The sequence below is a fragment of the Chrysochloris asiatica genome, unplaced genomic scaffold (genome assembly GCF_000296735.1).
Source record: "Chrysochloris asiatica unplaced genomic scaffold, ChrAsi1.0 scaffold00188, whole genome shotgun sequence".
Taxonomy (NCBI): Eukaryota; Metazoa; Chordata; class Mammalia; order Afrosoricida; family Chrysochloridae; genus Chrysochloris; species Chrysochloris asiatica.
Window position 1 is genome coordinate 3,040,220 of NW_006408706.1, and position 15,225 is coordinate 3,055,444.

The following is a 15,225-nucleotide window of genomic DNA, read 5'->3' on the forward strand; positions in this document are numbered from 1 at the left end:
AATTTGTGTAAGGGTATATACACACGGTGTGTTTACGTCTCTATGTATGTGTGTACAACAATTACATTGCCTAGTTTAATGTTTGCTCCTTGACAGAGTAAGTGCCTGTGAGTGCCTAACAAAGTGACAAGGACTCAAACTAAGCTGAATCCAGATCTGTTAAGACCAGCGCAAAGGAGACAACTTTAAACTTAAGACAAACACTTAATAGACAAACCAGATCACCTTGGATGACAGTTCTCCTTTTCACTCCAAATTCTCCTTGTCAGAAAGCACAAAAGTAATAGTGATGCATGTACTTTTCTTAATTGATAGCTAAGATTTTTCATATTTGTGGAAAATCACAGTTTATAGATAGCCTATATGAACTTGAGCCAGGGATCCTCATTTCTGGAATTTCATGTTAAAACAGAGTAGAAGGGGACTACTTATCTTGTTCCCTTTGTCTGAAGTAGAAGAGTAAAGCAGAGACTCTTACTTAAGAAGCGAAAAAGCACATTTCAACAAGCAAATAGTTTCTATTCAAAACATCAAACTATTTTGCTTTTCCTCTTCCTTTAGGATTAACTCAGTTAAAAGCCCGATGTTGGAGTAGGATTCATATGTATGGATTTCACTTTAGGAGAAGGCTTGTGAATCTTTAAAAAGAAAAGTTATAGGAATATATTAGCTGGCAAGATGCAGTTATGAAAAAGCAAGTTAAATTAACTTAGAATAGCTGGTTTTTCTTCTTGCTCTATCCTTATATATTTCCATATGTAGATTATTCAGGATATGCATATCAGGAAGCTAAGGAGTTTGCATTTTTAAAAAAGAGTAATCTTCAATGTTCTTTGTATGATTTCTTTCCACTTTCTAAATCAAATGGATTTAAAATAAAAAAATCAGATCTTTTAAATGTACAGTTTACAGTTAATATTGGTATTATCAACAACAACAACCACAAAATTCTTCAGTTACAGAAAAAAACAGTGTAAAGTCTAAAACAACCACCACCACAAAACATAAACAGAAAAGTTAGGGTAAACTAATTTTTAATAAAACATTTTTTCCCCTTGCCAACATGTTTATAAATACAAAAGATATATTTTGAGAACAAAGTATAATAAAAAATTAACTTGAAAAAAAAAAAAAAGCTTATTTCTCTGGACTGCAATATTTCAAAACACATCTAATCTTTCATTTTAATTTTTAGTTTCCTGGTTAGTTTTATGGTGGACGCCCGAGGTGGTGCTATGAGAGGATGCAGACACAATGGGCTCCGAATCATTATTCCCCCTCGGAAATGTACTGCCCCAACCCGAGTCACCTGCCGACTGGTCAAACGCCATAGACTGGCAACCATGCCTCCAATGGTGGAAGGAGAAGGCCTAGCCAGTCGCCTGATTGAAGTTGGACCTTCTGGTGCTCAGTTCCTTGGGTAAGGGTTTCTGATAAGCCTCCTACTTTGTCACGGATGAGCTTGTATCCTCTACATGAGATCTCTAGGATGGATTAGGAAAAGGTATGTCGAACCATTTTCAAAAAAGACTGGACTCAATGAATTAAAGGAAATAGCACCTCAATGATTAACTCCACCTGCATGCCTCATTTAGGGCATAAATGAGGTAAACATGCAGGTCAATTATTATTTTTCTCTTTGGATTTGTAGCTGCTAGACTTCCTCTGTGAATAACCATGACTTTACCAGTGGTAGGTATTTTTTTTTTTCCTATTGTAAGATATAAGTGGTGAAGTCATAAAGAAGTAATACTACAATGTTGTTGTTGTTGTTGTTGTTGTTACGTGCTATTGAGTCATTTACAACTCATAGAGACCCTTGTACAGGGTTTGTGAGTGCAGCTGGTGGGTTTGAACTGCTGACCTTTTGGTTCACAGTCCAGTGCTGACCCTACATCACCATACCAGGAGTCCAATATTGCACTACTCCCATGAAAATACAGTCTCATGTTATTATAAAACAAAATCATTATCTTTGCTTTGGCAATCAGTGTTGCCTTTATAGTATATCCAAAACTTCAATCTATGTGATTTTTTTTCTGTTATCAAAATTGCTATCTTGTGACTAAATTGATGTTGACGGTGTATTTACTCGCAGTTTGCAGTAAGACAACAAAATCAAGACTAATGTACTCAATGCTCATTTTAGCAATTTTGAGCAGAAGCTAGCCTTTCTCTTTCTCCTGTTTGTTTGTACGGCTGCTATTATATTGAGTGGCATCTTAACATGCCAAGAAATGAATAGCTACCGCTCAGAACTGACAAAAGGATGAAGTTGTAGAGGGGACAAGTTTCAAAATGTTTTGAAACAAATCAATTGTCTTTAAGTCTTGTCATATTGAGTCTTGATGCTTGAAAAACTGAAAGAAGGCATCTATGAATCATGAAGTCTTTTACTTTGCCAATGTCTCATCATGTATAAAATTGCTTACTTTAGAACTTAGGCAAAGTTCTAAAGCCTCCTAATTTGGAGCAAACTAACAGCTTGTTCCAAATTACGTTCACACCGGAGAGAGGGTGTGTCAGTATTTCCCAATTATAGAAAACACCTCCGTGTCCTCCTATCAGACAGCCCAGGGCTTTAGAAGGAGCCTGTGAAGTTCTGGGTTGCATCAGAAAACTCTATAATGGTTGTAGTAAGTCCCCAGAGATTCTTTTCACATTCTGCACCAGCCCCGGTCCTTCCCTCCTGCACTGGTAGTTTTAGGCTTTTGAATAATCTTCAGCTCTGTTGAGAACTATCCATGAAAACATCTGGCCTCTGTGTAGAGTCAGAGTTTTTGTTATATTCCCAACAGCTTTGTCGTTCCTATGGAGCATATATTTAATTTTTTTGTGGTTTTTTGCTAGTGCCCTGGCAGTGAAACTAAATAGGGACAGATCTGACAGCTATGAGCTCTCCTTCCACAGATGCGCCTCCATTGTACACTCTGGGTCTCGGTTCCTTGCTCTTTGTGACCAATGGAGGGGGCAGAACCAAATGCAGTGAGAAACCAAAGTTCACCCTGTTGCTCAGCTGGTGACACTGGGGTTCTGTGGAAAACCATACCTGAAGCTTACTTATGTTCTTTCTTTCACTGCTGCTTTGGATGTACTCAGTAAACTTCACCTGCCAACGGCTCCTCCCCCACTTAATGAGGGAGAAAGTTTGGTCAGCCGCATCCTTCAGCTGGGGCCTCCTGGAACCAAATTCCTTGGGTAGGAGTGACTTAAAACAAATTGATGGCTGCTGGCCCCCCATTCTTCTCCTTCTTCTGCAATATGATTTCTCTTTTTGTCATTGTGCCCATGACATGTCCCTCTCTATGATTTAAATTCTGTATAGCCTATCTTTAGTGGACCATTTCTGACCCTTGTGGTATGTGACTTTTGTTTTTGAGTGTTTTTATATCTTTTCCCTTAAAGTGCTGTGACCTTCATTTTTGTTTAAGCATGAAATCTGCCTAGTTGTACTACGTGCTAGTTCTGATGTCGTGATGATGAATTTGGAGTCTGTATCAAAGCAACCTGGACTCAAAATCAAAAGCCTCTGAACATTTTGAGGGTGAATGTAACCTGAAAAGAACAAAAGCAGGGCGGTGCATGTGCTGGATCCTGAATACAATAGGCATTGGACACAGTTGCTTTGTCTGCTGAGATGACTGGTGAGGGGCACACTGTGTACACATGCCTATTGTCTTATTGAATGATGAAAACAGAAGCAAAAATCATGAGTGCATGGTTCTGTAGTTCACAAGTAGCCAACATTTCTGATATCTCCTTGACAACATATCAAATTATGCAACATATAAGCCATTTTCCTTCATAAGCCATTTTGTCATTTTGCACCATATAGAAAATGTTGCAGAAGATTGGCACACATCATAGATCTGCATGCACATTTTTTTTTTGGTTAAATGTGATGTGCTTACATTTATCAAAGGAGACGTTCCAGAATGCCACATGCACTCACAGGGAAACATCATTTGGCTTAAGATAGCAGCATGTACCTCAGGAGGGGTGCCCCTGAAGTTGAAGTGCTACTACACAACCGTCTGCTAGCCAGTGAGCTCCAGAGGATGGCCCGCTATGTCCCTGCCCCCAGAAAGGGAAGAATTCCAGGTCACTTTGTAACAGACAGAGTTGAGGTACTTGTCTTGATGTTGGGTAACTCTTACCACAATAAATATTCTGCGTTGCTATGTCAGGCCTGTGATTGTGGAGATCCCTCACTTTGCGGCTCTTCGAGGGAAGGAGCGGGAGCTAGTGGTCCTGCGCAGTGAGAATGGCGACAGCTGGAAAGAGCATTTCTGTGAATACACTGAAGACGAGTTGAATGAAATCCTCAATGGCATGGATGAAGGTACCTTAAGGGTTTTAATGAACTCAAAAGTGGGAGCACAAACGTTACTTTGACTATGTTGCTTTCCTATGGCTGAGGGGGATGTGTGTCTATCTGTGTGTATACTTGTGGACATGTCTATCACTTTCTTTTACCGCAACAGGCATTCTGCTATGTTCCCGTGGGAATAAATGGAAGCGCGCAGCATATTTGCCTAATCTTACTTCCGTTACATTCAGGAGAATAAAATCTTTCAAGATAACAGATTTCTCATTTTAATAAGAAGAGACAGCATGCCTTGATCTTTAGTGTAAACTTTTTTTAACTGAAATTGCTACATAGAAGTGATATTGTTGTCTCATGAAATAAATTGATACTTTTGTTGTTAAGTACCGTTAAGTCAATTCTGACTGATAGGGACCCTGTACTGGGTTTCCAAGGAGCAGCTAATGAACTTGAACCACCAATCTGGCAGTTCAAACCAACCTTGCAGTCCAGCGCATTAACCCACAGCACCACACCAGGAGTCCAAATGATAAATCCATGATTTCAAAAAAAAAAAAAAACACACAACAAACGCCCAAGATACTGATACAAAATGCAAAGCTTTTCTACTGAAAAACTTATATGTTACCCATAACCCATAACTGATACATTGTAGGAAAATAAAACATATTTATAAATTTCTATGAATTGTTGTTGTTGTTAAGTGCTGTCAATAGAAGACAGGCAAACTACATTTACTTACACTTGTACCTATAATTCAAACAGTTCGTCAGGGTTGAATTTCACACACAGAGATACATTTATAGTTGAAGATCTCAGTTTCTCATTAGGGCGTTTGTTGTTGTTGTTAAGTACTGTTGAGTTGGTTCTGACTCATAGCAACCTATATAGGGTTTCTGAGGAGCAACTGGGTGGGTTTTCACTGCTTACTTTGCATTTCAAACCCACCTTGCAGTTTCAGCACTTACCCTGCAGTGCCATACCAGGACTCCTCTATAAATTCCAAATCAAGCTAGGCCCCTTAAACCACTTCACAGGTTGAAACATTTGACTTGAGAGAAGTAGCTCATTGTCAGGCCTCCATAGATTGCACACTGAAAAGGTCCTGGTCTAACACTAGGAGCCTTGTTTCCCTTTTAGTAACTGGAAAAAAATGCACTTTGCATAAATGTCAAGTGCATGTCGAGTTTTATACAGAGCTGGATGCTCAAAAACAACATAGTTGTTTAGAATGTTTACCAGTCTTCCAGACCTACTCACAGTAGTGATTCAAGTGTGACTTATGTCTGGCATCAGCCCCCTTAGCATTTCATTCTGCGTCTTATTTGAGGTCTGATGCCAAGCTTAATTTATCCAATGAGTGAATGGAGGAAAACATGCCTTCCAGATGTGTAGGTCACTATCTTTCAGTGAAGGTAAAAATAGCAGTAGCATGGTTGAGTTGATCTCTACTCAGGGTTACTCATGGCCACTGTGTGTTAGAGTACATCTATGCTCCATAGGGTTTTCAATGACTAATTTTTTAACAGTAGATTACAAGGCCTTTTTCCTGAGGTATTTTTGTGTGGATTTGAACCCAGTTAATTGTTTGCACCACCCAGGAACTCCATGCAATGTTTAGATGCTTCAAGTTCTCAGAACCGTTTCTTCTTCCAGCATTTAAGGTTAGGATATTTTCCTCTCAGATATTTACCTGTGATAGACACAGGCAAGATCATTAATGAGGACCCACTCTTGAACTTTCTATGTATATAAAAAGCTCATTTAAAATTAATAATTAGATTTATATATAATGCTTGCATATTTGGAAATGTATCCTTTTATATGTATATGCAATCATTTTCCAATACCTCAACTCTTCAATTATTTATGAGCAGATCCTGAAACATCTGTTTTCTCTACCTACTTATGCCCAACAGTCAAGAAAACCATAGTTACTGTTACTGCCTTTAAAATAAGTTATAAATGATTTCTAAATATGAACAACATCCCATATTTCCTTAAAATGTCAGTGATTCACTTAGTTCAAATTCCCTATATTTTTAAGCAACTATGATTTTTTGGCATTGCCAAGATTTATAAAGAGTCTAGGATTCCATTCTTTTTGATGTTAGATGATGGTTTGGTAAGTTAACGGTTTCAGGTAAGTATTTAAACTTTAAGTTCATAATCACTGATCTTTTTTTATCTTGACAGTTGTTATATTGGACAGCCAGCCCACTAGATCAAACACACAAACCTTGCACTTCCAAAATAAACTTTTCTATTCCTACACAATTTCCTTGAGAACCAAAAGGACCATATTACTTCTTAAAACCACAATAACTGGTCATTGAGCTATTATTGAAGTTTTAAAAGACAGGGAATGCATGAACAAGTTCCTCTTTATCACATGAACTAAGTATAGAGTAGGTTCATTTTCATTCCAGGTTTGCCCTCATACTTCCTCATTTACAAAGATGGCAGCCCTACAATATTGGAACTGGAAGCTTTTCCTTCACATTGTTGTTGTTAAGCACCTTCGAGTTGGTTTCACTCATAGTGACCCTGTATAGGTTTCTGAGGAGCCGTTGGTGAGTCTGAACCACTGACCTTGCAGTCTATTGCTTACCCTACAGTGCCACACCAGAGTCCTAGATTTCAGTACTAAAGGAAAAATGCACATGAAATACTGACAGGTCTTGAATGATTGATTTTTTAAATTATGGTATATAAATATGTAATAAAATATACACCATTTCAACATTCTTCACATGTACCTTTCAGAGATATTAATTATGTCTATAAGTGAAACTTACCAGCCGTTCTTCAGAAATACTTTACAGGGTCATTATGAGTCAGAACCAACTCGGTGGCACTTAACAACAACAAAATGTTGTTTAGCTATTATTATTGTATGTTTCTGAATTTTCTTATCACCCTAAGTATCTCCTAAGAAGTGAGCCCCCTCCCCTGCTACTCCCCACCACCACCTGGTAACCACTAATAAATGTTGGTCTCTATAAACTTGCCTACTCTAAATATTTCACATAAATGGGTTCATGAAATATTTGTCCTTTTGTGTGATTATTTTTGTGTGCCTATTTTGTGTGTTAGTGTGTGCATTTAGGATAGCCTCGCTTTCTAAATCTCTGTATTGTTTTTAAAAAAGAGTTCTTCTACTACATCTGTTCACTATGCCAATGAGGTTAAAGCTTACTAGAATGCTTTCAGAAGCACATCATTGCTATATGAAGATGGGTCATTTTTTGTCTCAGTGCTGGATAGCCCAGAAGATCTAGAAAAGAAACGAATCTGCCGCATCATCACCCGTGACTTCCCACAGTACTTTGCAGTGGTGTCTCGTGTCAAACAGGACAGTAACCTGATTGGTCCAGAAGGAGGAGTGCTCAGTAGCACAGTGGTACCCCAGGTGCAGGCTGTCTTCCCAGAGGGAGCACTAACCAAACGGATCCGTGTAGGCTTACAGGTATGCTAGTGTTGGAAGTAAATTATCTCAATTTGAATATCATTCCAGTAATTAAAATTGTCTTGTAAGTGGACAGCAAATGGTTACAAGGTCAAATTTTTCATGGTTGAGCAAAAACTGCTATTGGTGATCTTATTATGCTCATAAAGTTTTATGTGACTATTTAGTAATAGTACTAAACTTGTGCTTTCTATTTTTGAAACCCACCAAAATGAATTATGAGATAAAAAGAAATGCATTGGGTAAGAAATGTCACATTATGATACATGATTTAATTTTTCTTTTTTTAAAAAGGCTCAACCTATGCACAGTGAACTGGTTAAGAAGATCTTAGGCAACAAAGCTACCTTCAGCCCTATAGTCACTTTGGAACCTAGAAGAAGAAAATTCCACAAGCCAATTACCATGACCATTCCTGTACCCAAAGCTGCAAGTGATGTCATGTTGAATGGTTTTGGGGGTGATGCACCAACCTTAAGATTACTATGCAGTATAACAGGTAAGTCACATATATCTGTCAGTAGAAAGTACTGAAAGAAGAAGCTAAAATAATTGTAGATATTAAATTACATCTGTCCTACAATGCCTACACAGATATATTTATTAATGTGGGAATTCATGAATTCTAATTAACTAGAGAACTGTAAGATGAAAAGAAATAAATTAATATTTACTAAATAAACTCTTCATGCCAAACATTGGATATTTTGTATACATTGTATTTTTAACCTTCATAATTATGCCATAAACAGATGTTAACCTAGTTTTGCTGTTAAGAAAGCCAAGGTTGAAGGAAGTCTTTATACCATGAGAATTTGGCAGAGTTGAAACTCAAATTCAAGTACATATGCTCATAATTCCAAGTCCAGGCTTCAAGTCATCATTAAAGAAGCTGTCTTTAAGCCAAACCTGTCTTTCGGGGATTTGGCTATGTCTTGACTAATTGAACTCACTTTAGAAAGACAAAGTAAATATGTTTAATAATTAACTCATATTTGATCTTTTCAATTGGTAGTTATAGTAGCTTGCAGGCAACTACCAGACTCTAGAAAGGCATTCCCAGAACATTGGTTGTCTGCGTAATACCGCACATCATGGGAGATAAAAAATACACACTGCTTTTGTTGTTGTTTTTAAGTTAGTTCTAACCCACAGTGACCTTGTATAGGGTTTCCAAGGAGTGGATGGTGAGCTTGAACTGCCTACCTTGAGGTTTAAATTGACTTTGCAGTTCAGTGCACTAACCCCTAGTGCCACACCTCACAGTGCTTTGTTGTTGTTGTTGTTGTTGTTAATTGCTGTAGAATCAGTTCCTACCCATAACAATCCTCTATAGGGTTTCTGAGGAGCATCTGGTGAGCTTGACCACTGACCTTCAGTTCAAACCAACTTTGCAATCCAGCGAATCAACTCACATGTCCCAATTTAACAATAGCTGCATGGTTTGGAATTCAGTAAATATTCATACTGTTGTTGATAGGAATAATAACCGTCTTTGGTTATTTCTATATCCTTAGGTTGTATTTTTTTTTAATGTCTCCTTTGCACAGGCAGAAATGTTCACCCTGTTGTATTACTGTTTTTATAATTCTCCCCTCATTACTGCATAAATACAAGGGGAAGAAAAAGGGAGATTTTTATCCCATAAATTTAATGATATGACAGCATATATGAACTAAAATGAGTATAGGGTGAATCACATGATTTATTGATGATCTCATTCACACTTGTTCATTCCTGATTATCACCTAGCATTCCTTAGCTGTCTTTCTCATAGTGTTTGATCCATGGGTGTATTATCCCTTCTATAAGGTACAATGGATTCCTGGTGTGGTGCTGTATGGTAGCTACTGAACTACTAACCACAAAGTTGGTGGTTCACACCCACCAGCTGCTCTTTGGAAACCTTATGCAGGGTCACTATGAGTCAATGACACTTAGCAACAACAACATGATGTATAATACAGAAGCACAAAAGTCAATCCTTGTCCTTGTAGCTTATCAGTGAAGACACTCAAAAGGTGTAGACATAGTCTGATCCATTTATGGAGACCTGGTGTGGCACTGTAGGATAAGCACAGGACTTCAAGGTCTGTTTGAACCAAAAGATTGGAAGTTCAAATCCACCAGCCACTCTTTGGAAACCCTATACAGGGTTGCTATAAATCGGAACCAACTAGATAACACAACAATAATATGTTTTAATATGGGTTTGAACTAAACAATTCCCTAAATTGATTTCTTTTTAAAAAACATAATTTTTTGTATATATTTTGCTTATGTTATATTATGTAGTAGGGGTCTTGGTAGCATAGTAGTTACATGTTAGGCTGCTAACCAAAAGGTCAGCAGTTTGAGTCTACCAGTTGCTCTGTGAAAGAAAGATGAGATTTTCTGTTCCCATAAACATTTACAGCCTCGGAAACTATGCAGGGTCACTATGAGCCAGAATCGACTCAAGGGCACACAACTACCACCCACCACCATAATACATAGTTCTGCTAAGAATATATATTTTAAAGGTTTAATAAGTAAGCTTCTTGACTGTTTAGAACTCATTCCATTCTTAAAGAAACTTTAGAGGTTTTTAAAATCTCAACATATATTCCTCCTACAGCACTTTATTTCAATATTCTCCTCCAACACCACAACTCAAAAACATCAATTCTTCTACGGTCTTCCTTATTCATTGTCCAGCTTTTGCATGCATATGAGGTTATTGAAAACACCATGGCTTGGGTCAGGCACACCTCAAGCTGACATCTTTGCTCTTCAACACTTTCAAAAGGTCTTGTGCCGCAGATTTGCCTAATGCAATAAGTTGTTTGATTTCTTGACTTCTGCTTCAATGAGTGTTGATAGTTGATCCAAGAAGAATGAAGTCCTTGATAACTTCAATCTTTTTTCCGTTGATAAGAATGTTGTTTATTGGTCCAGTGGTGAGGATTTTTGTTTTCTTTACATTGAGATGTTATCCATACCAAACGCTGTGCTCTTGGAGGAGAATATTGAAAGTGCCATGGGCTGCCCATAGAACCAACAGATCTGTGTTGGAAGAAACGCAGCCAGAGTGCTGCTTGGAGGCCAAGATGGCCAAACTTCATCTCTCGTACTTCGGACATGTTGTCAGGAGGGACTAGTCACTGGAAAATGATATGTTTGGTAAGGTGGAGGGTCATAGAAAAAGAGGAAGACCCCCAATGAGATGGATTGGCCAGGTGGCAGCATCGATGGACTCAAGCGTGACAACAGTAGTGAGGTTGGCCCAGGATCGGGCAGTGTTTTGTTCTGCTGTGCATAGGGTCACTATGAGTCGGTACTGACTCAATGGCACCTAACAACAACAACAGCAACAACAACAGTACTTTATGACTGTTTTTTGGTATGTTTGTTTGTTTTCCCTTACCTATGTCAATTTAATTTCTCAGTAGCTATGGAAGGTAAGTAGTCATTGTAAGTCTTATTTGGGTATAGAGACCGTCCTCTGATACTCATTTATTTATTCCTTCAGCCTGCAGTATTTACTCTTTTTCTGATATTTTCCAACATTTCTTTTTTGCCAGCTTTGTGAGCTAATGCGCTAGACTGAATGGTTGGTTTCAACTGCAAGGTTGGTGGTTCAAACTCACCAGCCACTCCTCAGAAATCCTATACAGGGTCACTATAAGTTGGAATCGACTCAATGGCACTCACCAACAATTATAAATTGAGGAGAAATAATTTTATGATAATAATTACATAAACTATGAAGTTCAAGAATATTTGAATTACCTATTATTTCAACCAAGTGTTCATTTCCTTGACTGGTCAAAGGATCTTTTAAATCAATCAACTACATACAATTCAACATTGTCTTCAGGACTTGGCCATTATAATTAAGATTTCAGAATGTCAGGCCAGAGTAGAAATACAACCTCCTTTCAATGTAGTTCCTTGAGAGGTGGTATCTGCTGTTTTCAGTGCCATTTTTGAGCATGTTATTATTGTGAAGTGCTGTTACTCATTCTTACTTAACATGTAGCTTTTAGTCATTTTGTTTTCAATGTGTCATTTTGAAGGGTGGGTGGGGATACACTGGTGAGCACAGCTGAAACTGCAAAGGCATTATTTTACATTCCAGATTCTGGAGATTTGCCTGATTTTTTTCAACAATTGTATTTTTTCAGGTGGAACCACCCCTGCTCAGTGGGAAGATATTACAGGAACTACGCCATTAACATTTATCAATGAGTGTGTTTCCTTTACAACCAACGTGTCTGCCAGGTATGGTAATACAGCATGAAAGAGCCCGCTCCCCCTGTCTCTCACCCCCCAACCCCCCCAACACAAAAACTGTCTTATTTGTTGTTTTATTTTTTCTTAACGTCTTTAAAAGTGAGTTTTGAGTTTGATTTTAAGTGTGGTCTGGATTTGTTTCGTATTTTAAATTAGTTTTTCTGACAAATATAATAACAACGATACAATACCAAAGTGCAATCAATTTGGTATCTTTTAAAGAAAATAAGTGAGTAGTGTGTGTGTGCGCTTTGCCTTCATGACTTTACCTCTGGCACTAGCAGCCACCCACTGGTTTTTCCAGTCCTCCAGGTCTTATGCCTGATGCATTTCCTGCTCTAAACGAAATGACCTGGACTACTTTTTTCAGTAGAGTGATAACAGAAAACAAAGTCTACCATGAATTGCTTAAGGAGCTCTGGTAGCATAGTGGTTATGAGTCGGGCTGCTAACTTCAAGGTCAGCAGTTCAAAACTACCAGCTGTTCCACCAGAGAAAAATAAGGCTTTCTGCTCCCATAAAGATTTACAGCCTCGGAAACCCTATGTAGGGTTACTATGAGTCAGAACTGACTCCACGGCATACCACCTTCACCACCATGAATTGCTTAACTGGTTTGGAGACTTCAGTGGTTCTTAGGCATCCTAATACATTTGAGTAATAGGTCATAATTGAAATTACCCATGTATGTACTATACATGTTTAGGAAGTTGAAACTGTGTTGTTTTATTTCAAATGCAAGCAGCAACTTAATTTATTAATACTATCTCCCATTTGTTTGTTTTTTAATTGATTGCTAAGCATTTCAATATTATTTGACTTGATAACTATAACTTTATGACTTAAGTAGGACAGGATACATTTTGCTCATTTTGCAAATGAGAAAACAAAAGTTCATTAACAATGATGAAAGCTTAAATTCCTACTTGGAGAAATGATAAAAATGCATGATTAGTTAAATAATGTACAACAATAGCTGGGTGTGGCTGCAGGTGTTTGTAGTTCATTCCCCCCCCACCAAAAGGCTCAGCCATTTAGTCTGTGATTCTGTACTTCCCTGCATAATGCAACAGAAAGGGGACACTAAAAAAGTCACAGATGTGTGGTCACATTGGAGGAGTTCAGCAAAGAGGTGACTCTTGAAAAATATGTGGGAACCCAGTAGAAAATTTAAAGTGGGGAAGAGAGTTTCATGAACAGAGATGCAGAGATCACATGTAAAAGGTGTATTGAGGGACAGCAGGAATGCTCCATGTAGTCTAAAATTCAGAATGCTGAACTAGCCTTTGACAGCAGTATCTATGGAAGTCCTTGTAAATTAGATCAAGATGTGAGGAGTTGTCATGTTATTGTAATAGCAATGTAACTTCCTCAGACAATTGAAAAATATAAATAAATGAACCAATAGAAAGAAGGTAATATTTTACTGAGTTTCTGCCATGAACCAGGAATTATATACAGAGGGTGCAATCAGGAACATAGGTCAGTGTCTGAACTCGTAGAGTGTATAGCCTAATTTGTAAGTAATAATAAATAGGACTCTTGGTGTGGCACTGTAGGATCAGCACCAGACTGTGAACCACAAGATTGGCAGTCCAAACCCACCAACTGCTCTTTGGAAACCCTATAAAGCTTTCCGATGAGAGATTAGGGTCACCATGAGTTGGAACTGACTCGATGGCACTTAACAACAACAATAATAAAGTACTGATATTGTGAAGGGAGATGTGATCCTAATCTATGGCCATGACAATGGGATGGAAAGTTAAGGATCTGGTTTTATTAGAAAATTTAGAAGCATATTTTAGCAGCATTTTACGAACAAATAGATATGTGTAAGAGAAGAGTTCTAGTTGAAATTTTAAGCCATGGAAGGATCATGAAGCTATATACTTTACTAAGGAATACATAAAGTGGATCCAATTTGGGAGGAAAGTGGGTAGTTGAGCAACAGGGAAAGTAGCCTTCATTGCTGAATTGTTGAGTGTGAATTGGTTTTCCTATGGCTCAACCAATTAGTGCCAGCTAATAAAACTGCTGATAATGGTGTACTGAAGTTAGTTCACACATGCTCATGAAAGGTGATTATATTTATCTTTACGCAACATCAGCCATGATGAAAGCATTTATACTATGGAAATTAACAAATGCCACTGAAATATGGCTTCTTCTCTGGAGAACCAATTGTGAAACATTTACCAGCACAAAATTGGATTTACCTGGCTTATGAGATCATATGTAGTTATGGATTTAACAGTCAACAGAATATATAGGTAAAATATGGATAAAAAGGAGATTTTTTTTTTCATAAAAAAAGAAAAAAAAAACTTTAATGAGAAGAGGAATTCTCAATGCTAGCATCTGAAAGGAAAGTAGAAAACGAGAAATCAAGATTGAAATAATCTGTGAGACAGAAAAGAGGAGAGTGGGAGAAAATAGTGTTGTGGACTAGAGATTTTCAATATGGACATTAGTTAAACATCAAATATTGTAGAGGCTAACTAGACTAAAAACTTCCAAGAGGCCATTTGACTTGACAAATAGGACATCCTTGGTGTAGTCTGGGAGAATAATTTAAGTACAATGGAAGTGACTTATACCAGACTTGAGAAATAAATACAAGATGAAAAAAAATTGGAAGCAGTGAGTGTTGGATTTTTCATGTTAAAAGGATGATGGAAAGATCAGGAATTTGAAGGAAAAAGAAGATGAGAGATTAGGAAAACTTGAGGACTATTTAAAGACTATGGGAAATGAGGCAGGGGAAGGAGAGAAAGTACTGATAAAGGGTTTCCAAAACAAGAAGAGATGGAATCAACCTTTAGAAGTATTATAGATTAGGAAGCTTCAAAGTTCTTGGGAAAATGGAATTGAAAGATACGGAAAGTTTTCCAAGAACTTTTCGAAGTACCTTCAAGCAAGTTGAAAATATTCCATTTTATGGTCTCCATGTCGACAGCAAAGTTATTCTTCTTAGGGCCTGAGTTAAAGATGGACTTGTGATTGTTGTAAAAGTTTAGCAGCACTACTGCATTGAATAAAGGATACATGAGAAAAAAGTTGCCTAACAATGTGACAGATTTTGCTGAGACTACAAATCATAAATTAATCACGGAGCTAGTAATTTCTTCTATGAATTGTATTCAATGATGCT

General features: G+C 37.6%; 1 protein-coding gene across 1 annotated transcript in view; it reads left to right on the forward strand.

Moving 5' to 3' along the window:
• Positions 1 to 15,225, forward strand: part of ANK2 (ankyrin 2, neuronal) — a 514,556-nt gene that overhangs the window by 446,869 nt on the left and 52,462 nt on the right. The window contains exons 27-32 of the mRNA XM_006872258.1: positions 1,196 to 1,420; positions 3,100 to 3,198; positions 4,188 to 4,342; positions 7,585 to 7,796; positions 8,091 to 8,295; positions 11,963 to 12,059. Coding sequence (XP_006872320.1) covers positions 1,196 to 1,420; positions 3,100 to 3,198; positions 4,188 to 4,342; positions 7,585 to 7,796; positions 8,091 to 8,295; positions 11,963 to 12,059 — 993 coding nt within the window. The remainder of the gene's footprint in view (positions 1 to 1,195; positions 1,421 to 3,099; positions 3,199 to 4,187; positions 4,343 to 7,584; positions 7,797 to 8,090; positions 8,296 to 11,962; positions 12,060 to 15,225) is intronic.